General features: G+C 45.8%; 1 protein-coding gene across 1 annotated transcript in view; it reads right to left on the bottom strand.

Annotated features, from left to right (window-relative positions):
• LOC124047680 (astrotactin-2-like) overlaps nt 1-25,951 on the bottom strand; it is a 161,803-nt gene that overhangs the window by 35,857 nt on the left and 99,995 nt on the right. The window contains exons 3-4 of the mRNA XM_046367990.1: nt 17,720-17,853; nt 16,898-17,046 (exon numbers count right to left, since the gene is read on the bottom strand). Coding sequence (XP_046223946.1) covers nt 16,898-17,046; nt 17,720-17,853 — 283 coding nt within the window. The remainder of the gene's footprint in view (nt 1-16,897; nt 17,047-17,719; nt 17,854-25,951) is intronic.

The following is a 25,951-nucleotide window of genomic DNA, read 5'->3' as shown; positions in this document are numbered from 1 at the left end:
TACAATAGTCATTTACAACATTAACAATGTCTACACTGTATTTCTGATCAATTTGATGTTATTTTAATGGACAAAAAATGAGCTTTTCTTTTAAAAACAAGGACATTTCTAAGTGACCCCAAACTTTTGAACGGTAGTGTATGTACGCACGTGGGCCTGTGCGTATTTGTATGTGCGCCACTTAACGCAAACCCACCACCATGCCATGTGGTATATAAATGGTTAAAAACTCTGTGGTTCATTCAAATTCTGGATTAGACATTGTGTCACCTGGCTCATGTCTGACAGAGAAGTGTGTGTGTGAGGAGTCAGACAGACCTGACATCCTCCTGCTGGATTCACACACATCACAATCAGACTGTGATCCAACCAGACACAGAGAGGGGCAAGGTGTTGCTATGGAGTGTCATAATGACTCACTGTATAATTGGTTGTTATCAATAAAATGTGACAATATGGTGCAGAGCGAACTATTTGCCCGCTGGAAGTCAGGGAGACCCGCAGCTCCGTGAAGGTAACCTCACTATATCTCACAATATTGGCCACCATTAATTAGATAGTTCTGTGATTATAAAGTAAAAGTGAACTATCTGACAAGTATGAGTGGTTTAGGTTAAGCCCCCGTCCTGTCTGGGCTCTGCCTGCCAAACAGCAGAAGGGAGCTTTTGCCGATGTACTGTTAGCTAGCTAGCTACATGCCAAATGAATCTGGCTACCCTCAAGTATCTGAAAGTACATGATCAACTGATGTTTACTGATCATGAAAAGCAAGCAGTTCCTTGTTGTGTAGGCTCACTATGATGAAACACTACATGTGGAATAATCAGAAATGTGTAGTTCTGTCTATTCTCTTCAAGAGGTGATGATATTAAAATCAAATAGTTATAACATTTATTTAACAATCCCTTGCCCCCTAGCAGCCACATCTAACATTCTGCAATGCATTGTGACGTTTTATTGATAACGACCTATATATGGAGTTCCTCCAAAGTAAATTGAATAATAAGTGTCATTTTAGGAGTTAGCATGGCATCCATGTGTCATTAATTATCACTGGAATCCAAATATTCTACATCAAGATGAAACCGGGAAAGGTTTCCAGTCTGAGGTTGTCGTGCTTCCCAAACAAGTGTAAATAAAAACAACAGGATACAGGAAGTAGAGTATGTTATTGCATTGTGATCAACAGGCTTGGGGATAGTGATATATTACTGTATGTGGTCAAATTGACAGTCCATTCCGGACAGGCCCAGTATATCTGTAGAGGGTATTAAGACTGCTTGGTCAACAGTGGTCATTCTGGGTCCCTATGGTCATCTGTCACTGTGCAAGTGTGACAGACAGTAACTCACTAAACCAGACCAGGTTTCAAATCAATGTATTTGGGTATCTGCATTGTTGTATTTAAAACTATTTTTCATTGTATTTGAGTATTTACAAATACACAGCCCAAAACAAGTACTTATTTGAGTATTTGAATAGTGTGTCAAATTTAAGCGAGCGGCAGTAAGAGAGCGAGCGAGAGAGAGAGAACAAGCGAGCATCGGTGAGAACGTCTGAAAGAAAGGGTTGCCCTGCCTGCAGAGATAGATGGAGAGAGAGAGAGAGAGAGAGAGAGAGAGAGAGAGAGAGAGAGAGAGAGAGAGAAATGCAACCCATATTTATGCTTATTTATATCCCCTTGTGTACTTTAACCATTTTTACATTGTTACAACACTGTATATACTGTATATATATATATATATATTATGACATTTGTAATGTATTTATTGTTTTGAAAATACTATATGTGTAATGTTTACTGTTAATTTTTATTGTTTATTTCACTTTTGTATATTATCTACCACACTTGCTTTGGCAATGTTAACACATGTTTTTCATACCAATAAATCCCCTTGAGTTGAATTGAATTGAGAGAGAGAGAGAGAGAGAGAGAGAGAGAGAGAGAGAGAGAGAGAGAGAGAGAGAGAGAGAGAGAGAGAGAGAGAGAGAGAGAGAGAGAGAGAGAGAGAGAGAGAGAGAGAGAGAGAGAGAGGAGAAAAAAAAAGACTGTCTTGGCCCCCTGCCTGCTCTCCAATCTGCTGATGGTGAAGCTCGTGATGAGGAGGCAACCGGTGTCCATTTTTAGCAATGAGGTCATCTTTAATTAACCAAACAAAAAGAGTCAGCTGTGTCACTCCATTCTGTTATCTGCACTCATCCTCAAGGACACTGTTTATCTCCTTTTAATTGAATCTCTTTGAATGGGGGCTTATCGACGCATCGCAGCGCACTCCTTTTGAAGCAAATAATGGAGTTGTTACATAAACAGGGGAGGCCCCCAAGTAGAAGGGATATGGCTCACCCCATGGGAGAATAGAGGGATAGAGGGATGAGAGGAAGGAGGCATGAGAGCAAGGGGGAAATATATATATATATATATATATATATATATAGAGAGAGCGAGAGCGAGAGCGAGAGCGAGAGAGAGAGAGAGAGAGAGAGAGCGAGAGAGAGAGCGAGAGAGAGAGAGAGAGAGAGGAGAGGGGACAGATCTGACTGGGACAGATCCTGATAAGCTGCCTGGAGTGATGGGAGGATGAAACTTGGACTAAAATAAAAAGATCAAATGGCTCATCTCGCTGTCTGACAGAGCCCTGTGAGATGACATCATCGTGGCGGGTGACTTCTAACGCCATCCTGTCCTGTACTGTACCCTCCTCTTTTCTAGTCTCCTTTAGCTCCTCCATCCTCCACTCCACTATTCTATCCTCTATCCCCTTCTCCTCCTCCCTCATCCCCTCTGCTCGCCGCACCGTTAAATCATGTGTCTAACAGCAGTGATGGGACATAGACTCCCAAGTTTTTTACTCCGAATGTGAGAGAGCGAGAGAGAGTGCTACATTTTCTGATGAGGGCATTCACATGAACGTGTCAGCGTGTCACCTTAACCTGGGTGTGATGTCAGGAAGGCAGCCAGTGAGGAGAGAGCCATGCTGAGCCTGGAAGGGAATCCTAGAAATAGCAAAGGGATTCTCAACACCCAGAATGACAGGGAAAGACATACTTTGTTATAAGGTGGGTCATTGCTGAAATGAAGCATCCAAAATGCTTCAGCACGGTATTGATAAATGGAGGAGGAAAAGGGAGAAAAGGGTAGATAGGTTTTAGTTGAACTATGACATTAAAGTGAAAGGTAGATACATCAACTGTCTCCATGTACATTCACATATTTTCTAAAAGTCATCCAAAACATAGGAATGAATGGTTTCTGTTTTCTCCTCTTTCTTTCATATGTAGGTACTACTAATTATTACGGAAACATTCTGTCCACTTTTAGTGATTTACCTGACCTCTATATAATGTCTTTACAATAGCTACAGTATTTTGTGCCACTTAACGTCTCCACCTCAGAAGTCAAAAAGTTGAACCAAGTTTCACCAACAGTATGGGAATGCTGAGCCCTGCTGTGTCAATTCTACTACCCCACTATGAATTTGCCTCCTACAGAGCGGACGTCTCTTTAGATAATGTAATCTAATAGAAATCCTGCCTCTGCATTGGTGTGCCATCTAGAGGTCTTTACAGGCCTGAATGATCATCCACCTCTGATCATCACGGTATGTGTAACGGGAAAAAACACCAACACATACAGAATCGAACACTGCTTACATAAATATACTGTAACTGATACATAATAGAATGCTAATGATGTTTTCAATGTATTTCAGATATGTCAGTTTCTCCCTTGACTGCTCCAGCCGTTTCTAGATTGGTGTAGCATTGGAGTGACAGTACCCCTCCCTCTCCTGTCTCTGGGCTAGCTTCCTGCATAACAGACATACTAGCTGCAGACTGTCCTATTCTCCCTCTCGCTGTATGCTTGGGGAGGTGGGGACTCCAAAGTGTAGCCAAAGGCCATTGGTGCATTCCTACAAATATTTAGACATATGCTATAGTAAAATATACCAACATGAATTTCAATAAGTCCATCAGACTGAAACAATAAATATTGACTCATATGAACCCACAAAGCCTTTGGCTGGGATCATAAATCAGCACTATATCAAAGAGGAGCAGCGCTTCCTGGGCCCAAAGCATATAGAAAAAGAGGGACAGAAAGAAAGAGTAATGGAGAGGAGGTTATAGGTGAAAAGTGCATTGAGTACTCTCTACCCACACTTCTAGTAAGCCTGCCCCCTAATGTAAGTACCAGTTTTTATTTGACAAAAAACAAACCAAAAACACAACACAACACAATAAATTGCTGTTTATAGATGGTGGTAGGAGAACATTGTAATTTTCCCCAGCGTTGGTCAGCTCCAAAGCTAAACATTCTCCTCAGTTTGATTAGTAAATGCAAAACAGATTTGCAGGCAGCCAGTCCAATAGCCTGGGGTTTGTTGTGAAATTTGCGCCGATATCACAACAATATGTAGGGAGCGTGGACGGGTGGGGGGCTGGAGGGAAGAAAGGGGAGGAGTCTGTTTTGCCAGTCTACAGTTGTACGAGTTGACACTCCAAGTTCCTCTTTTAAAGACTTACCTGTCCCTTTTTTGGGAAGGCACATAACTCCAGTAATACCTCAGTTTATATTACGGAGCAGACGCTTCCTGTCTGACTTACATTGAGGGTTAAAGGTCAAAGCAGAGGGATTCAGGCTAAAACACCAGACTAACAGTGCTCTAAAATCTAACATCTAGAAAACTCATTTGTTGAGCCCAGGCCCAATGTACTGCAGCATGTGGACTCAATGTTCTTAGTTCTCTTAGAGCCCATGCTGCTAAATGGGGGACTGGAGTTCAGATCGCATTCTGGGTTTTATGGTGATGAAGCGGTTTCCAGCGTGGCTGAGATCAGGACGCGCTAACAATACTGATCCTGACCATGTACCTGTTGGCTGTGCCTGTGAGGAGGAAGTCCCCAGCTTTATGATGTGGAAATGGGAGGCTTTCAAGATGAGGGGGAGATATTTCCTCTAGTGACAAGTGATATGCTCCTTTTCCACAGGGAGGATAAAGAGAATCTTCTCTTACCACACTCTTCTCCAATTTTCTGTCCTCCATGGGCCATATGGGCGTTACGCGATGAGAAACCCAATATGAAGGTCCAATGTCAAAGTTATTGCTTACATCTCAAAGAAAACAGAATCCGAACACAGTTACTAACATCATTAAAGTTGCTAATGCTGGCTAGCATCTGTTACCATCATGCAAAGATACATGGGGGGTAACCATATACCTTAACAAACCAACATTAACACCCGGACGGCTTCTGTTTGGGTTAGGTAATGATCAAGCGCTACCTAACATTAACATCACATCTTGTGATTCCAAGATGGCGTAGCAGTCAGACGTCTTTGTCTTGTCGTGTCCCTTGTACAGTGGGGCAAAAAAGTAGTCAGTCAACCACCAATTGTGCAAGTTCTCCCACTTAAAAAGATGAGAGAGGCCTGTAATTGTCATTATAGGTACACTTCAACTATGACAGACAAAATGAGAGAAAAAAAATCCAGAAAATCTCATTGTAGGATTTTAAATGAATTTATTTGCAAATTATGGTGTTCTAAAGTATTTCTATTTACTTTGGATCTGGAATCCCTCAACTGAAGCTAGCCAGCTAACTAGCTACCAGCTATCAGTCAGCAAACCACTGCTAGCTGTCATCAGCTAACCCATAGCTTGGAAAGCTCTCACCAGTTCGTACAACGTGACTCAAACCAGAGCATAACGGACCTATTTTTCTCTCCATATCCCCGGATTCCTACCGCAAACTCTGAACCTTTTCATCTGGATCTTCGCAACTAGCTAACCGCAATCCCGGGTGAATACTCCTGGCTAGCATTTCCATCCTGGAGCAAGCACAAATGAGCCTGAAGCTAGCCCGGTTAGGGCTCCTGGGCTATCACCAAAGCCCACTCCTGGGCTACAATATCCAGACCCCTTCTACTGCCGGTACGGGGCACGGAATCCCGCCGATCTTCTACGACTGGAATACCAACATCATCTGCCTGAGGATTCCAACAGGCCCCTCAGGCGCGACGTCCGCTGAAGGCCCATTCTGCTAACCGCGGCCTGCTAGCTATCTAGAGCTATATGGAACCCTACTAATCCACGACTGGTTATTCGATGTCACCGCACGAGGAGGCAAAAACAGACTTTCCTCCATCGCGACGTCACCCAAAGGCCTATCTACTAACTTGCTAGCCCCGGTCTGCTAATCGCCTTCTTACTAACCCCGGTCTGCTAACTGCTAGCTTGCTAACCCCGGTTTGATAACTGCTAGCTTGTTTGCCCCGGCTTACTAACTGCTAGCTTGTTAGCCCTGGCCCGCTAACTGTCTGAATTCCCGTGTCCCCAGCCAGCCCAACTACTCACTGGACCCATACGATCACTCAAAAACATAATGTTCACTTTCACTGCTATGTGGATGACACACAGCTGTACATTTCAATGATACATGGTGAAGCCCCAAAATTGCCCTCGCTAGAAGCATGTGTTTCAGACATAAGGAAGTGGATGGCTGCAAACTTTCTACTTTTAAACTCGGACAAAACAGAGATGCTTGTTTTAGGTCCCAAGAAATAAAGAGATCGTCTGTTGAATCTGACAATTAATCTTAATGGTTGTACAGTCGTCTCAAATAAAACTGTGAAGGATCTCGGCGTTACTCTGGACCCTGATCTCTCTTTTGAAGAACATATCAAGACTGTTTCAAGGACAGCTTTTTTTCCATCTACGTAACATTGCAAACATCAGAAGCTTCCTCTCCAAAAATGATGCAGAAAAATTAATCCATGCTTTTGTCACTTCTAGGTTAGACTACTGCAATGCTCTACTTACTTTTTTCTCTACTATGCCTCTAACCCTATTACAGGGGCTGAGTCACTGGCTTACTAGGGCTCGTTCATACTGTCCCTAGGAGGGGGGTGTGTCACTTGAGTGGGTTGAGTCACTGATGTGATCTTCCTGTCTGGGATGCCCCCTCCCTTGGGTTGTGCCGTGACGGAGATCTTTGTGGGCTATACTCGGCCATGTCTCAGGATGGTAAGTTGGTGGTTGAAGATATCCCTCTAGTGGTGTGGGGGCTGTGCTTTGGCGAAGTGGGTGGGGTTATATCCTTCCTGATTGGCCCTGTCCGGGGGTGTCATCAGATGGGGCCACAGTGTCTCCTGACCTCTTGTCTCAGCCTCCAGTATTTATGCTGCAGTATTTTGTGTCGGGGGGCTAGGGTCAGTTTGTTATATCTGGAATACTTCTCCTGTCCTATCCGGTGTCCTGTGTGAATTTAAGTATGCTCTCTCGAATTCTCTCTTTCTCTCTTTATTTCTCTCTCTCAGAGGACCTGAGCCCTAGGACCCTGCCTCAGGACTACCGGGCATGATGACTCCTTGCTGTCCCCAGTCCACCTGGCTGTGCTGCTGCTCCAGTTTCAACTGTTCTGCCTGTGATTATTATTATTTGACCATGCTGGTCATTTATGAACATTTGAACATCTTGGCCATGTTCTGTTATAATCTCCACCCGGCACAGCCAGAAGAGGACTGGGCAGCCCACATAGCCTGGTACCTCTCTAGGTTTTGGCCTTTCTAGGGAGTTTTTCCTAGCCACCGTGCTTCTACACCTGCATTGCTTGCTGTTTGGGGTTTGAGGCTGGGTTTCTGTACAGCACTTTGAGATATCAACTGATGTACGAAGGGCTATATAAATACATTTGATTTGATTTGACTTTGCTACGCATGCCTCTCTCTAATATCAATATGCCTCGTCCATTACTGTCCTTGTTAGTGATTACTGTCTTATTTCACTGTAGAGCCTCTAGCCCTGCTCAATATGCCTTAACCAACCATGATGTTTCACCTCCTACATATGTGATGACATCACCTGGTTTAAACGTCTCCAGAGACTATATCTCTCTCATCATTACTCAATGCCTAGGTTTACCTCCAATGTACTCACATCCTACCTTACCTTTGTCTGTACACTATGCCTTGAATCTATGCTATTGTGCCCAGAAACCTGCTCCTTTTACTCTCTGTTCCGAACATTCTAGACGGCCAGTTTGTATAGCCTTTAGCCGTACCCTTATCCTACTTCTCCTCTGTTGCTCTGGTGATGTAGAGGTTAGTCCAGGTCCTGCAGTGCCTATCTCCACTCCCAATCCCCAGGTGCTGTCATTTGTTGACTTCTATAACCGTAAAAGCCTTGGTTTCATGCATGTTAACATTAGAAGCCTACTGTGTCATGTTTGTCATTTATTATCATGTCTTGTCCCTGTGCTCCCCATTCTATTCGTTTCCCTCTGCTGGTCTTATTTGGTTCTTTCCCTCTTTCTATCCCTCTCTCTCCCCCTCCCTCTCTCACTCTCTCGCTCTCTCTTCTCTCTATCGTTCCGTTCCTGCTCCCAGCTGTTCCTATTCCCCTAATCATCATTTAGTCTTCCCACACCTGTTCCCGATCCTTTCCCCTGATTAGAGTCCCTATTTATTCCTTTGTGTTCCGTTCCTGTCCCGTCGGTTCCTTGTTTAGTATTCACCATGCTGTGATTGCGTTTCGCCCTGTCCTGTCGTGTTTTTGCTATGATTGTGTATCGCCCTGTCCTGTCGTGTTTTTTGCCTTCATCAGATGCTGCGTGTGAGCAGGTGTCTCTGTCAACTACGGCCTGCGCCTACCCGAAGCGACCTGCAGTCTGTGGCCGCTTCTCCTGTTATTCCCCTCTACAGACTAGAGGATTTCTGTTATTCCCTGTTTGGACTTGAATAAACTCTGTTTCTGTTAAGTCGCTTTTGGGTCCTCTTTCACCTGCATGACAGAAGGAACCGACCAAGGAATGGACCCAGCGACTTCAGACGCTCGTTACACTGCCGTCAAGATCCAAGGAGCCATGCTCGGCAGACACGAGCAGGAATTGTCTGCTGCTCGCCATGCCGTGGAGAACCTGGCCGCTCAGGTTTCCGACCTCTCTGGACAGTTCCAGAGTCTACGTCTCGTGCCACCTGTTACTTCCTGGCCTGCCGAGCCTCCAGAACCTAGGGTTAATAACCCACCTTGCTACTCCGGGCAGCCCACTGAGTGCCGCTCCTTTCACGCAGTGTGAGATTGTGTTCTCTCTCCAACCCAACACATACTCTAGAGAGAGAGCTCGGGTTGCTTACGTCATTTCACTCCTTACTGGCCGGGCTCGAGAATGGGGCACAGCTATCTGGGAGGCAAGGGCTGATTGCTCTAACAAGTTCCAGAACTTTAAAGAGGAGATGATTCGGGTTTTTGACCGTTCAGTTTTTGGTAGGGAGGCTTCTAGGGCCCTGGCTTCCTTATGCCAAGGTGAACGGTCCATAACGGATTATTCTATTGAGTTTCGCACTCTTGCTGCCTCTAGTGAGTGGAACGAGCCGGCGCTGCTCGCTCGTTTTCTGGAGGGACTCCACGCAGTGGTTAAGGATGAGATTCTCTCCCGGGAGGTTCCTTCAGATGTGGACTCTTTGATTGCTCTCGCCATCCGCATAGAACGACGGGTAGATCTTCGTCACCGGGCTCGTGGAAGAGAGCTCGCATCAACGGTGTTTCCCTGCTCCGCATCGCAACCATCTCCCTCCTCTGGCTTTGAGACTGAGCCCATGCAGCTGGGAGGGATTCGCATCTCGACTAAGGAGAGGGAACGGAGGATCACCAACCGCCTGTGCCTCTATTGCGGAGTTGCTGGACATTTTGTTAATTCATGTCCAGTAAGAGGCCAGAGCCCATCAGTAAGCGGAGGGCTACTGGTGAGCGCTACTACTCAGGTCTCTTCATCTAGATCTTGTACTATATGTCGGTCCATCTACGCTGACCGGTTCGGGTGCTACATGCAGTGCCTTGATTGACTCTGGGGCTGAGGGTTGTTTCATGGACGAAGCATGGGTTCGGAAACATAACATTCCTTTCAGACCGTTAGACAAGCCTACGCCCATGTTTGCCTTAGATGGTAGTCATCTTCCCAGTATCAAATTTGAGACACTACCTTTAACTCTCACAGTATCTGGTAACCACAGTGAGACTATTTCTTTTTTGATTTTCCGTTCACCGTTTACACCTGTTGTTTTGGGTCATCCCTGGCTAGTATGTCATAATCCTTCTATTAATTGGTCTAGTAATTCTATCCTATCCTGGAACGTTTCTTGTCATGTGAAGTGTTTAATGTCTGCCATCCCTCCCGTTTCTTCTGTCCCTACTTCTCAGGAGGAACCTGGCGATTTGACAGGAGTGCCGGAGGAATATCATGATCTGCGCACGGTCTTCAGTCGGTCCCGAGCCAACTCCCTTCCTCCTCACCGGTCGTATGATTGTAGTATTGATCTCCTTCCGGGGACCACTCCTCCTCGAGGTAGACTATACTCTCTGTCGGCTCCCGAACGTAAGGCTCTCGAGGATTATTTGTCTGTGTCTCTTGACGCCGGTACCATAGTGCCTTCTTCCTCTCCGGCCGGGGCGGGGTTCTTTTTGTTAAGAAGAAGGACGGTACTCTGCGCCCCTGCGTGGATTATCGAGGGCTGAATGACATAACGGTTAAGAATCGTTATCCGCTTCCCCTTATGTCATCAGCCTTCGAGATTCTGCAGGGAGCCAGGTGCTTTACTAAGTTGGACCTTCGTAACGCTTACCATCTCGTGCGCATCAGAGAGGGGGACGAGTGGAAAACGGCGTTAACACTCCGTTAGGGCATTTTGAGTACCGGGTTCTGCCGTTCGGTCTCGCCAATGCGCCAGCTGTTTTTCAGGCATTAGTTAATGATGTTCTGAGAGACATGCTGAACATCTTTGTTTTTGTCTATCTTGACGATATCCTGATTTTTTCTCCGTCACTCGAGATTCATGTTCAGCACGTTCGACGTGTTCTACAGCGCCTTTTAGAGAATTGTCTCTACGTAAAGGCTGAGAAGTGCTCTTTTCATGTCTCCTCCGTTACTTTTCTCGGTTCCGTTATTTCCGCTGAAGGCATTCAGATGGATTCCGCTAAGGTCCAAGCTGTCAGTGATTGGCCCGTTCCAAGGTCACGTGTCGAGTTGCAGCGCTTTTTAGGTTTCGCTAATTTCTATCGGCGTTTCATTCGTAATTTCGGTCAAGTTGCTGCCCCTCTCACAGCTCTTACTTCTGTCAAGACGTGTTTTAAGTGGTCCGGTTCCGCCCAGGAGCTTTTGATCTTCTAAAAGAACGTTTTACGTCCGCTCCTATCCTCGTTACTCCTGACGTCACTAGACAATTCATTGTCGAGGTTGACGCTTCAGAGGTAGGCGTGGGAGCCATTCTATCCCAGCGCTTCCAGTCTGACGATAAGGTTCATCCTTGCGCTTATCATCGCCTGTCGCCATCTGAGCGCAACCATGATGTGGGTAACCGTGAACTGCTCGCCATCCGCTTAGCCCTAGGCGAATGGCGACAGTGGTTGGAACCGTTCCTTTTGTCGTTTGGACAGACCATAAGAACCTTGAGTACATCCGTTCTGCCAAACGACTTAATCAGCTCGTTGGGCGTTGTTTTTCGCTCGTTTCGAGTTTGTGATTACCGTCCGGGTAGCAAGAACACCAAGCCTGATGCCTTATCCCGTCTGTTTAGTTCTTCTGTGGCTTCTACTGATCCCGAGGGGATTCTTCCTTATGGGCGTGTTGTCGGGTTAACAGTCTGGGGAATTGAAAGACAGGTTAAGCAAGCACTCACGCACACTGCGTCGCCGCGCGCTTGTCCTAGTAACCTCCTTTCGTTCCTGTTTCCACTCGTCTGGCTGTTCTTCAGTGGGCTCACTCTGCCAAGTTAGCTGGTCATCCCGGTGTTCGAGGCACTCTTGCGTCTATTCGCCAGCGCTTTTGGTGGCCGACTCAGGAGCGTGACACGCGCCGTTTCGTGGCTGCTTGTTCGGACTGCGCGCAGACTAAGTCGGGTAACTCTCCTCCTGCCGGTCGTCTCAGACCGCTCCCATTCCTTCTCGACCATGGTCTCACATCGCCTTAGACTTCATTACCGGTCTGCCTTTGTCTGCGGGGAAGACTGTGAGAGCCGCCAATAAACGCAGGATTAAGTGTCCAAGGTATTGTTGCGGCCAGAGAGTGTGGCTTTCCACTCGCAACCTTCCTCTTACGACAGCTTCTCGTAAGTTGACTCCGCGGTTCATTGGTCCGTTCCGTGTCTCCCAGGTCGTCAATCCTGTCGCTGTGCGACTGCTTCTTCCGCGACATCTTCGTCGCGTCCATCCTGTCTTCCATGTCTCCTGTGTTAAGCCCTTTCTTCGCACCCCCGTTCGTCTTCCCTCCCCCCCTCCCGTCCTTGTCGAGAGCGCACCTATTTACAAGGTACATAAGATCATGGACATGCGTTCTCGGGGACGGGGTCTCCAATACTTAGTGGATTGGGAGGGTTACGGTCCTGAGGAGAGGAGTTGGGTTCCGTCTCGGGACGTGCTGGACCGTTCACTCATCGATGATTTCCTCCGTTGCCGCCAGGATTCCTCCTCGAGTGCGCCAGGAGGCGCTCGGTGAGTGGGGGGTACTGTCATGTTTGTCATTTATTATCATGTCTTGTCCCTGTGCTCCCCATTCTATTCGTTTCCCTCTGCTGGTCTTATTTGGTTCTTTCCCTCTTTCTATCCCTCTCTCTCCCCTCCCTCCCTCTCTCACTCTCTCGCTCTCTCTTCTCTCTATCGTTCCGTTCCTGCTCCCAGCTGTTCCTATTCCCCTAATCATCATTTAGTCTTCCCACACCTGTTCCCGATCCTTTCCCTGATTAGAGTCCCTATTTATTCCTTTGTGTTCCGTTCCTGTCCCGTCGGTTCCTTGTTTAGTATTCACCATGCTGTGATTGCGTTTCGCCCTGTCCTGTCGTGTTTTTGCTATGATTGTGTATCGCCCTGTCCTGTCGTGTTTTTTGCCTTCATCAGATGCTGCGTGTGAGCAGGTGTCTCTGTCAACTACGGCCTGCGCCTACCCGAAGCGACCTGCAGTCTGTGGCCGCTTCTCCTGTTATTCCCCTCTACAGACTAGAGGATTTCTGTTATTCCCTGTTTGGACTTGAATAAACTCTGTTTCTGTTAAGTCGCTTTTGGGTCCTCTTTCACCTGCATGACATACTGTTTCACTCAACGTTATAGCACACTCTGTCAACCCGGATGTCTTAGCCGTGTCTGAATCCTGGCTTAGGAAAACCACTAAAACCCTGAAATCTCCATTCCTAACTATAACATTTTCCGCCAAGACAGAACTGACAAAGGGGGCGGTTTTGCAATCTACTGGAAAGATAACCTGCAGAGTTCTGTCTTACTATCCAGGTCTGTACCCAAACAATTTGAGCTTCTACTTCTAAAAATTCACCTTCCCAGAAGCAAGTCTCTCACTGTTGCCGCTTGCTATAGACCACCCTCTGCCCCCAGATATGCCCTCGACACCATATGTGAATTGATTGCCCCCCATCTTCTGAGCTCGTGCTCGCCCTCCAAATACACCTCTGCTTTTTTCAATCAAGATCTCAGCAATCACTGCCTCATTTCCTGCATCCGTAATGGTTCTCCGATCAAACGACCACCCCCCATCACTGTCAAACACTCCCTAAATACTTCTGCGAGCAGGCCTTTCTAATCGACCTGCCCGGGGTATCCTGGAATGATATTGACCTTATCCCGTCAGTAGAGGATGCCTGGTTATTCTTTAAAAGTTCCTTCCTCACCATCTTAAATAAGCATGTCTGCCCTTGACCAGCACAAAAACATCCTGTGGCATTCTGCATTAGCATCAAATAGCCTAACTTCCCTGCAACCTTTCAGGGAAGTTAGGAACTAATATACACAGGCAGTTAGGAAAGCTAAGGCTAGCTTTTTCAGACAGGAATTTGCATCCTGTAGTATAAACTCAAAAAAGTTCTGGGACACTGTAAAGTCCATGGAGAATAAGAGCACCACCTCCCAGCTGCCCACTGCTCTGAGAATAGGGAACACTGTTACCACCGATAAATCCACTATAACTGAGATTTTCAATAAGCATTTCTCTACGGCTGGCCATGCTTTCCACCTGGCTACCCCGGTCAACTGCCCAGCACCCTCCACAGCAACCCGCCCAAGACCCGCACCATTCCTCCCTCACCCAAATCCAGATAGCTGATGTTCTGAAAGAGCTGCAAAATCTGGACCCCTACAAATCAGCCGGGCTAGACAGTCTGGACCCTCTCTTTCTAAAATGATCTGCCGAAATTGTTGCAACCCCTATTACTTGCCTGTTCAACCTCTTTTTCGTATCGTCTGAGATTCCCAAAGTTTGGAAAGCTGCTGCGGTCACCCCCCTCTTCAAAGCGAGTGACACTCTAGACCCAAACTGCTACAGACCTATATCTATCCTACCCTGTCTTTCTAAAATAGCCTGCAACACTACTCATCAAAGTGGATGAGTGTTTAATTGCTATATTGTAATTTACTTCACCACTATGGCCATTTTATTTCCTTAACTCCCTTATCTTACCTCATTTTCACTCACTGTATATAGACTTTTTGTTCTTTTTTTCTACTGTATTATTGACTGTATGTTTTGTTTATTCCATGTGTAAGTCTGTGTTGTTGTATGTGTCGAATTGCTATGCTTTATCTTGGCCAGGTCGCAGTTGTAAATGAGAACTTGTTCTCAACTAGTCTACCTGGTTAAAATAAAGGTGAAATAAAAAATAAAAAATAAAAATCACTGTCGCTATTACTTTAACAAAGCCAATAGGTCATGGCACTACCTGCCATTCAAAACAGAATAGAAGAAGGAGAAGAAATTATGTTTGTCTAATATAGGACAGGGGGGTGACAACCATCTCTAAGAGAAGAGGTAAACAATAAGAGAGGAAGATGGGTTTGGGTGCTTAGAGGCATAGAAGGATATTGGGCTCTGAGGCTCTTCTTCAGGCTCTGATCCTGGGCCTCGTGCCCTTACCTGTGGAGACCCAAGGGTGACTGATGGTCTGCCAGGGATCTGAAGACAGATTTGAGGATTGAAAAGGGAAGTAGGTGCTGATGGTTTGGCGGTGGTGCAACAGCTTGATCTCACTAAGCCTCCCAAAGAACACGATAATCCAGATAGAAGAAGGGAGTAGTACAGTAGAAGTCACGGGAGTAAATGTCACCAGGGAATAGGGAATAGGATCATAGAAAGCAGGGAGTTGTAGAAGGTTATACTGAGGACAATGTATACACGTCCTAAAACCCTCAAACCTCCCAAGGTGGAATCCATCCAAACCTATCTCAATACCCCCAAATATAGGGAAGTCTTTCCAAGCCAAACAAATCCTTTTGACATAGGCTAGCTGATATCATCTGTATAAAACAGCTTGATGTAGATGTTGCTTCAGCTGACCAACACGATACAGCCTGAAGCCCCTAGACCTCATCTGTTTGCCGATGTAGATATCTTTTTTAATGGAAAATACATTTTGTTTCCAATGGATTTAACTACTCGGAGGGACTCATACCAGTTACAAAACTTCAGATATATGAGGTATTAAACTGACTCCAGTTTTGAAGAGCACTCAATGACTTGGGAGGTGTATGAAAGCTGGTGTGTGGCCCAGATCAGAGCGGTGTGCTTTTGATCGTCCAGTGCTTCTTCGTGGAAGTCTCATCTGTGGTCTAAAGCCTGCAGGTGATCAGGGACTGGGGCTGAAGTTCAATACCTGCTGTTCATATCTATCCCAGTTCTGTTTTTAAAATAAAATAAACTACTACACTTTTTATTCCCCTAGAAAGGACTTCAATGCAAGGTCTTAAAACCAAACGGTTTGTTGTGGTAATAGAGACAAAAAAACATACTAGTCCTGATTGCTGTCGCAGCATCTGGACTCTCTGACACTTGTTGTCTTACCCCTATTCAGGTTAGGGTATCACTACTTTTCCCAAATCTTGGAGAGTATATGTCCCCATTATTCCATAAATCCCCCCTCTTCAAACACGTCCAACTTTGTATCAGCACGGCTGATCCACCCAGTTTGGAGAACAATAGAGGGTTTGATTCCATCTCTCCTGTAAAACTGGGAGCCACTCAGACGGGTGTTTTTATGGTTTATGATAGATGATCCAGAGGATGTTTCCAATAGAGAGAACCTGAGAGATGCCATGCCAATGCTTCTCTCCCCTTGATTACACACACTAAGATGATAGCTGGGAATTGAAGACTCGCCCATCACTGAAATCCTTTGTTGTTACCGCCACATGTGTTTCAGGGAATCCACACACACATTAAAGCAATAAAAGTGTTTTATTTTTTTTACTACAGACAAGTCGATGTCAGTCCAACTTTCTCTGCTTTCTGGAGGAAGTTGAGTAAGAGTTAGAAAGAGAGAGAGACAGAAAGAGAGAGAGAGAGAGAGATAGCAACAGAGGGAGTGAAAGAGATCGTAGAATCAAGAGATAAATTGACAGAAGGACATTGTCTTCTCATCTGTATCCTGGACAGCTCTGACACTGAAATGAGTCACACATGCCAAATGCCCTATTCCTGCCACACGCGTGGCCGATGACTAAAGCCGACTTCCACCGCTGTACCTCATCTCTTCTCCTTTATTAAATCCCAACCACCCAAAGCTCTGACTCACTCCCCCAGACTTAGGGGTCAGTGCCAATTATGGCTCCTGTCAAATGTCCTCTCATCCATCCGTTCTTCCCTCCGGTTTCGCCCACTGAGTGTCTAACCTTGTCTGTGAAATAATCACAAAGGGCAGGCCTCCAAAGATCAGCAGAGCAACCAGTTAGATAATGTGGCTGGTCACTGGTAAATTAACTCATTAGTGTCCCTACGGCTTTCTTAAAGGATGAACAACTGTCATTAACTGATGTCGGTGGGACCAAAGTGAAATATACTGTAAGGTTGTTGGAACCATAAGTTGATCATGTTTATCATGTGTAATTTATGTAGCCAACAGCGGCCTACCTACCTGTGTAGATCTCTGCCTCTGAGGGGTCCTCCACCCGCTTGTGCTGGATGATGTAATCAGAGACCTTATAGCCAATCAGTGGCTCCACATCCAACCACTCCAGGGCCACCATGGTGCTGGAGGGTTCCAGGTGAGGGGCCAGTCTAAGCCTGAGAGAGAGAGAGAGAGAGAGAGAGAGAGAGAGAGAGAGAGAGAGAGAGAGAGAGAGAGAGAGAGAGAGAGAGAGAGAGAGAGAGAGAGAGAGAGAGAGAGAGAGAGAGACAGACAGACAGAGAGAGAGCAGGAGAGGATGAGAGGTGGTTCACTTTAATACATTAACAATATGAAAAGTCAACTGACACTTGGGACTAGTTTCCTGGGCACATTAAACTTACAACTGGACTAAAAAGCGTGTTCAATAAAGAATCTCAGTTGAAATATTTTTTTAGTCCAGGACCAGGCTTACTCTGTGTTGGGGAAACCAGCCCTAAGAATATGTTAATAAAATGTTTAGACCAGATATGGAGAGCAAGTTGGAATCCTCAATGTATCCATTCGACAAATCAAACAAGCAAGTAGGTCCATTAAATTTAATGTGGAAATCCACTGGAGAGCCATTGTGTATTCAGTGCATTGTATCTCTCTCCAAAAGTTCTGAGGGTTACAATAGCTGGGGTGTATGATGACTCACAATAAAATTGGGGTAGGAGAACAAGACACAATGTTCTTTCATGGGAGTGAGCACCGGGGGTGTTGGGAACAACTGACACAATTAAAGGTTAGTCTCAGACCTCCAACAGTTCTCCCTAGGGTTGGATAGATATGAGGTAGGCTCTGACTTACACAGGCTTCCTCAGGGGACTGCAGTTGGGAAGGCCGTCTTTACTGAAGGCACTCAGGTCACAGCGACACCAGTTGTCGATGACATCGCCCTTGCCTGTGCACCAGTATGAGCTCATGGTGGCGCTCTTGAACGCCTACAAAAGGTAACAGGTGAGAAAATTGCAATTATTTTCTGTACGTTGCCCTTCTGTGACACTCTGAGTCATCCAGGCTCCAAGATGTCTGTTCCTACACCTCTACGTGTCCCCCTTCTCCCCCCTACCGACGGTACCCCCCGGCATCGTCACAGTCACACACGGGGGGCTCAAGATTCTTACCTCCACCACAGGAAGAGTCGGGCGGTGATGGTCTGATGATACATGAGTGAGTAAGCTTGGCGATGTACCTGACATGTTCCTGTCTTGTGGTAATTGGGAATGGTGACACATAAAGGTCAGCGTGTGTGTGTGTGTGTGTGTGTGTGTGTGTGTGTGTGTGTGTGTGTGTGTGTGTGTGTGTGTGTGTGTGTGTGTGTGTGTGTGTGTGTGTGTGTGTGTGTGTGTGTGTGTGTGTGTGTGTGTGTGTGTGTGTGTGTGTGTGTGTGTGTGTGTGTGTGTGTGAGAGAGATGAGAGAAAACAAAAAAAAGAAAGTGAAGGAGAGAGAGAGCAAGAGAGACAGAGAGAGAATGTCGTAAGTTTCTGTCTCCAAAGTTTTCAAGTTTCTACTAAGGTAAGGGCCAAAAGGCCAAAAAGGTGCATTTCCTCAATCTCAATAATCCGAAACATCGCCAAGATCATGATCGTATATCACTCCAACTCTTTCCATCTCCAACTAAATTGTGCCGTTTCATCAACAAAATAAAGGGCACCATCATGATTATCCCTGAAGGCCAACCAAATAAAATAAGGTGACGTCAGTGCTGTGCCAAGCCACGGGCATGTCTAAAGCAGAGTTCAGGGGAGTTCGTAGGCACTTTGGCTCCCCGTCACACCGGCCAATCAATGGAGCACTTAGTTATTTATGTACGGTAATTGGTTGGCAGTGCCGCTCTGCACGGACGGCTAAGAGACGCACGGCACAGACACACCGGAGAACATCCGGAAACATTAACGCTGAGCAACAGGCCCGTCCAATGGTAAAGCCAACAAAGCCAAAGGAAGCCTCCCAATAAGCCATAACACTTAGTCAGTCATCCAGAGGAAAGTGATTATCCAATGTCTTCTGTATTCCTCTAACCCCAACCACCCTATCAACCCACCACCACAAACAAAGAAACATACGCGCACACATGCAAGCATTGACATGCACACACGCACACAAAAAATGACTCAAGCATACATGCGCAGACACACAGGTCATTCTTGAATTGCAGTGGCATTAGCATTACTCGACTTTGCAACAATGAAAAACACTTTCAAATGACAGATACACATCATACATGTGTTTGTTTATATTGCACTGTTTATCAATGATGAAACATAATGCAAGTCCTTCAAACTGCAATACTTCACCTTCAAGTAAATGTCCAGATTTCTATAAAATGAATGAAATAGTTTTCCTTAAAAAATAAATACAGTTAAAAAGCAGCTTTTTTGTTTTGGAATGGTGTGGGTGTACCCAAACAAGAAAATGGTGTGGGCGTGCACCGGTCATTAAACATATTAATGCGAGCAGACTGCTGATTGGTTGATCGAATATCTATCTATTATTGAATGCTAGAAAGTAAACCAAACTATTTAGAGCAGCACCGCAGATATTGAGATGAGCGAGATGCAAGATTTTGCTCTCACATAGTATCTGTGCATGTGCTGTGTATGGTCCCCACAGTGACCATACATACATAACTCAATCAGAAGCCATGGATTACAGGCAACATCCGCACTGAGCTAAAGGCTAGAACTGCCACTTTCATATATACAGTACTTCCATTCATTTTTTTATCTGGGACCCGGATACCTTCAGACCAGTCTTGTGAGGCTTGTGGACATCCTAAAATAACCAACATGTACGTGTTCGTGACTCACCTTTCCATTTGAGCATTTATCCCAAACTGTTCGGATTCTACAGACAAAAGTTGGCACTTCAGACGAGTCCCGTGATGCTTGTGGGGGGTCATAGAGCATCATGTTAGTGTGAGTCTCATCTTTCCATAGAAGGGTCATAATATTTTTGCAGGCCAAACCAGACATTTTCGTGTGAAGACCGTCTCATGACGATGTCTCATGGTCAAACACCGCTCTATCTCTGCCACCTTTCACCACAGACGCGGAAGGGCGACGTAGGCGGAAGCAGTTGATTGAGACGCAGCCAATGCAACAACAAAAAAATACATCTAGGTTAAACTGATGAATTGTGATGGGAATGTTTTTATTATGCTAATTAGATGTATTATGCAACCTCTCCCTGACCCAGTCTGTAATACCTACATGTTTCAAGCAGACCACCATAGTTCCTGTGCCCAAGACCGCCAAGGTAACCTATCTAAATGACTATCGCCCAGTAGCACTCACATCTGTAGCCATGCAATGCTTTGAAAGGCTGTTCATGACTCACATCAAAACCATCATCCCACCCTGGACCCACTCAAAGTCGCATACCCCCCCCCCCCCAAAAGATTCACAGAGGACGCAATTTCTATTGCACTACACACGGCTCTTTCCCACTGTACAAAATTAACACCTATGTGAGAATGCTGTTCATTGACTACAGCTTAGTGTTCAAAACCATAGTGTCCTCCAAGCTCATCATTAAGCTAAGGACCCTGGGACCGAATACATATCTCTGCAACTGGATCCTGGACTTCCTGACGGGACGCCCCCAGGTGGTCGGGGGAGGCAACAACATATCCGCCATGCTGACCCTCAACACAGGTGCCCCTCAGGGGTGCGTGCTTAGTCCCTTCCTGTACTCCCTGTTTACCCACGACTGTATGGCCGTGCATGACTCCAAAACCTTCATTATGTTTGCTGATGACCTGTGGAAGGCTTGATCACCGATGTCAATGAGACAGCCTATAGGGAAGAGGTCAGAGACCTGGCAGTGGGGTGCCAGGACAACAACATCAGCAAGACAAAGGAGCTGATCATGGACTACAGTAAGCGGACGGCTGAGCGTGTCCACATCACTAAGGATCTATCATGGTTGAAAACACATCAATACAGTTGTGAAGAGGGCACGACAATGCCTCTTCCCACTCCCAACGCTGAAAGTATTTGGCATGGCCCTCAAATCCTCAAAAAGTTCTACAGCTGCACCATTTAGAACATCTTGACTGTCTGCATCACCACTTGGTATTAACTGATTGGCATTTGACCGTAAGGCGCTACAGAGAGTAGTGTGTACAGCCCAGTACAAAACTCGGGCAGAGCTCCCTGCCATTCAGGACCTCTATACCAGGCGGTGTCAGAGGAAGGCCCTAAAAATGGTCAAAGACTCCAGCCACCCAAGTCAAATCAAATCAAATGAATGTTTATTTGTCACGTGTGCCGAATACAACAGGTGAGTGACATGCTTACTTGCAGGCTCTAACCAATAGTGCAAAAATGTATTTGGTGAACAATAGGTGAGTAAAGAAATAAACACAACAGTAAAAAGACAGTGAAAAATAACAGTAGCGAGGCTATATACAGTAGCGAGGCTATAAAAGTAGCGAGGCTACATACAGACACCGGTTTGTCAGGCTGATTGAGGTAGTATGTACATGTATTTATGGTTAAAGTGACTATGCATATACGATGGACAGAGAGTAGCAGTAGCGTAAAAGAGGGGGTGGTGGGTGGCGGGACACAATGCAAATAGCCCAAGTAGTCTGTTCACTCTGCTAACGCATGGCAAGCAGTACAGATGCACCAAATCTGTAACCAACAGGACCCTGAACAGCTTCTACCCTCAAGTCATAAGAGTGCTAAACAGTTAGTTAAATAGTTAACCAAAAAGCTACCCGGACTATCTGCATTGACCTTTATTGCACAAACTTTTTTCACTCATCACATACGCTGCTGCTTCTGTTTACTATCTGCCCCTTTATTCCTAGTTACAGTTGAAGTCGGAAGTTTTTTACAATTTAATCCTAGTAAAAATTCCCTGAATGTGAAATGTCAGAATAATAGTAGACAGAATTATTTCAGCTTTTATTTATTTCATCACATTCCCAGTGGGTCAGAAGTTCACATACACTAAATTAGTATTTGGTAGCATTGCCTTTAAATTGTTTAACTTGGGTTAAACGTTTCGGATAGCCTTCCACAAGCTTCCCACAATAAGTTGGGTGAATTTGGGCCCATTCCTCCTGACAGAGTTGCTGTAACCGAGTCAGGTTTGTAGACCTGCTGGCTCGCGCACGCTTTTTCAGTTCTGCCTACACATTTGCTATAGGATTGAGTTCAAGGCTTTGTGATGGCCACTCCAATACCTTGACTTTGTTGTCCTAAATCATTTTGCCACAACTTTGGAAGTATACCAGTATACTTTGGAAGTATACCAGGGCTCTGTTCTAGGCCCTCTCCTATTCTCGCTATACACCAAGTCACTTGGCTCTGTCATAACCTCACATGGTCTCTCCTATCATTGCTATGCAGACGACACACAATTCATCTTCTCCTTTCCCCCTTCTGATGACCAGGTGGCGAATCGCATCTCTGCATGTCTGGCAGACATATCAGTGTGGATGACGGATCACCACCTCAAGCTGAACCTTGGCAAGACGGAGCTGCTCTTCCTCCCGGGGAAGGACTGCCCGTTCCATGATCTCGCCATCACGGTTGACAACTCCATTGTGTCCTCCTCCCAGAGCACTAAGAACCTTGGCGTGATCCTGGACAACACCCTGTTGTTCTCAACCAACATCAAGGCGGTGGCCCGTTCCTGTAGGTTCATGCTCTACAACATCCGCAGAGTACGACCCTGCCTCACACAGGAAGCGGCGCAGGTCCTAATCCAGGCACTTGTCATCTCCCGTCTGGATTACTGCAACTCGCTGTTGGCTGGGCTCCCTGCCTGTGACATTAAACCCCTTCAACTCATCCAGAACGCCGCAGCCCGTCTGGTGTTCAACCTTCCCAAGTTCTCTCACGTCACCCCGCTCCTCCGTTCTCTCCACTGGCTTCCAGTTGAAGCTCGCATCCGCTACAAGACCATGGTGCTTGCCTACGGAGCTGTGAGGGGAATGGCACCTCAGTACCTCCAGGCTCTGATCAGGCCCTACACCCAAACAAGGGCACTGCGTTCATCCACCTCTGGCCTGCTCGCCTCCCTACCACTGAGGAAGTACAGCTCTGTACTTTTCGCACCAAAGTACGTTCATCTCTAGGAGACAGAACGCATCTCCTTCCTGAGTGGTATGATGGCTGCGTGGTCGCATGGTGTTTATACTTGCATACTATTGTTTGTACAGATGAACGTGATATCTTCAGGCATTTGGAAATTGCTCCCAAGGACAAACCAGACTTGTGGAGGTCCACCCAAACAATTCTTAGGTCTTGGCTGATTTCTTTTGATTTTCCCATGATGTCAAGCAAAGAGGCACTGAGTTTGAAGGTAGGACATAAAATACATCCACAGGTGCACCTCCAATCGACTCAAATGATATCAGAAGCTTCTAAAGCCATGACATCATTTTCTGTAATTTTCTGTTGTGTTTAAAGGCACAGCTTAGTGTATGTAAACTTCTGACCCACTGGATGTAAACTTTTGACCCACTGGAATTGTGATACAGTGAAATAATCTGTCTGTAAACAATTGTTGGAAAAATTACTTGAGTCATGCACAAAGTAGATGTCCTAACCGACTTGCCAAAACTATAGTCTGTTAACAAGAAATCTGTGGAGTGGTTGAAAAACAAGTTTTAATGACACCAATCTAAGTGTACGTAAACTTCCGACTTCAACTGTATATTACCTCGTAACCCTGTACATTGACTTGCTACTGGTACCCCATATATATAAGTTATCATTACTCATTGTGTATTTATTACTACCTTTAATATTACGTTTGACTTCTTTCCCTGCATTGTTGGGAAGGGCCCATAACAAAGCATTTCAGTGTTAGTCTACACCTGTTGTTTATGAAGCATGTGACTAGTACCGTTTTTGAGAATGGTTCAAATAAATTAAAGTCAAAAGCTACCATATTAGTTGATTTAGAATGGGAAGATGTACCCAAATAAACTTAAATAAATTAAATAATTATTGATAAATGAACAAATTTCCCCCCAAAATGTCATGTCCCAATGCTATCGCAATTTAAGAACAACCTCCATACACTAAAGCAGACTGATACCCACATGTGGTCATTCTCTTTCACTGCAGAAGCGCCAGAGATGATTTGTGATGTGAATTTCAGTATTTGAGATGGAGATCGAGATGAAACCAGCTCAGGCCATATAGAGGCAGACACTGAGAATGGAATGCCTCCAGAAGCCGATGTTGGCATCCCACGAAACTACGGTAACATAGCTCTAAAAGCCCATGGAAACTGAGTTCGTCAGCCTCACTCACTTAGTGCTGTGGATCCAGCTCTGGACAGTGCGGCAGCAAAACAGACTGTGCAGCAAGAGATAAAGAGAGAGGAAAAAAGAATGACTGAAGCAGAGCGAAAGAAAGAAAAGGAGAGGAAACGGAATAAAAAAAACAGAGCCAGAGAAAACTGAGAAAGGAGAAGACGGTGTGTATTATTTTAGTGTAATGTAAGGGAGATAGGCTGGGTTGCCTCCAGCGAGCCGATAGGATCAACAGGCCTCCAGCAGTCAGTCAGTCAGGTCTTTCCCCTTATTTACTCTCCAACACAACCCCCTCCAAATGAGCCAGCAGAATGAACCCATATTAAGGGGGAGCGCACTAGGCCCTAACCAACACTGCCATCCACAGCAACCATATAATAACTTTCCTGAGAGTGTCAGACAAGGTTAGAGAAATTAAATGGGGATGAAAGTAATTGCATTTCTTGAGATAATGAGATCCCCCCGCCAACCACGTGGCTTATTGTTGGCTGAGAGAGAGAGAGAGAGAGAGAGAGAGAGAGAGAGAGAGAGAGAGAGAGAGAGAGAGAGAGAGAGATGACCTCCTCTACAGTCCTCTACAGTCCGCACCTCCAGGCCATCACCAGGCCATCAGCATACACAACAGGAAGTCTTTGGGGAGCACATGCATGCAAACTCATAGACAAACATGAGAAATGATCTCAAATGCTGTGGGAGGATGGGCGGAGACCCTAGCTCTGGCCGGCCTTGCTTGACTGCACAGCTGCACTCACAACTGAAACATAGACAAACCGATTACGGCCCTGTGTTAACGTTTCAAAGAGTAATGCAATCCAGTCTCAACTGGGTAAACAGGGGGGAATCTAATTGTGGCTCAGAAGGGGTAGGAGAGGTAACACCAACCAAAAAACAACAACAGAACAGACAGGAGCCTTTTAGGGATATATGGGAAGTGTTAATATGTTAAGCATGTTTAGAATATAACAAAATATGTGACACACACACACAAGAAAATCCCTCCACGTGACCGGGCACAATTCTGCATGCAGCCAAAACACGGGGCGGAACTTCATCCTGTTACATCCAAGATGGTGTAGCAGTGGGGATATCTGTTTCGATTGTCTTTTCCCATCCCTTGAATACATTATATAATTTTTCTTCGAATATATTTTTTATATATTTGTATTATTATTATTTTTTAAATCTAATTTTCCATCCATGGACTGAACATACTCTCCTGCAACCCGCCTCACACAATGTGGTCTGGATCTGATATTTTTACACTTTTGAACCGGAATCCCCTTCAGGAGCTAGCCAGCTAACTAGCTACTAGCTAGTAGTCAGTTAGTCACTGCTAGCGGTCATCACGGTTAACCCAGACTGCCAGCCTCAGCCCAGGCAACTCTTGCCAGCCTACACAGCGCGATATCTACACAGAACATATCGGACTGCTTTTCGCCATCGCATCTCTGGATTCCTACCGCAAGCTTTAAACCTTTACTCCGGATCATTCGAGTGACTACTCCTGTCTAACGTCTCTGTCCCGAAGCAAGCACCAGTTAGCCTGGAGGAAGCCTCAAGCTAGGCCCTTCTCCCAGCTAGCCGAAGAATTACATCAGATAATTCCTGTGCTTCAATACCTCTTCTGTCAATTGGCTGGGACCCTTTGCTGCCGACACGGAGCCCCGCCGATCCATCATGACTGGTCTGCCGACGTAACCGTCCGAGGGGGTTTCAACAGGCTCTCCCGTTGCAACGTTCCCCTGAGGCCCATCTG

The sequence above is a fragment of the Oncorhynchus gorbuscha genome, linkage group LG11 (assembly GCF_021184085.1).
Source record: "Oncorhynchus gorbuscha isolate QuinsamMale2020 ecotype Even-year linkage group LG11, OgorEven_v1.0, whole genome shotgun sequence".
In the NCBI taxonomy this organism is placed as follows: domain Eukaryota; kingdom Metazoa; phylum Chordata; class Actinopteri; order Salmoniformes; family Salmonidae; genus Oncorhynchus; species Oncorhynchus gorbuscha.
This window is presented reverse-complemented; position numbering and strand designations above follow the sequence as displayed.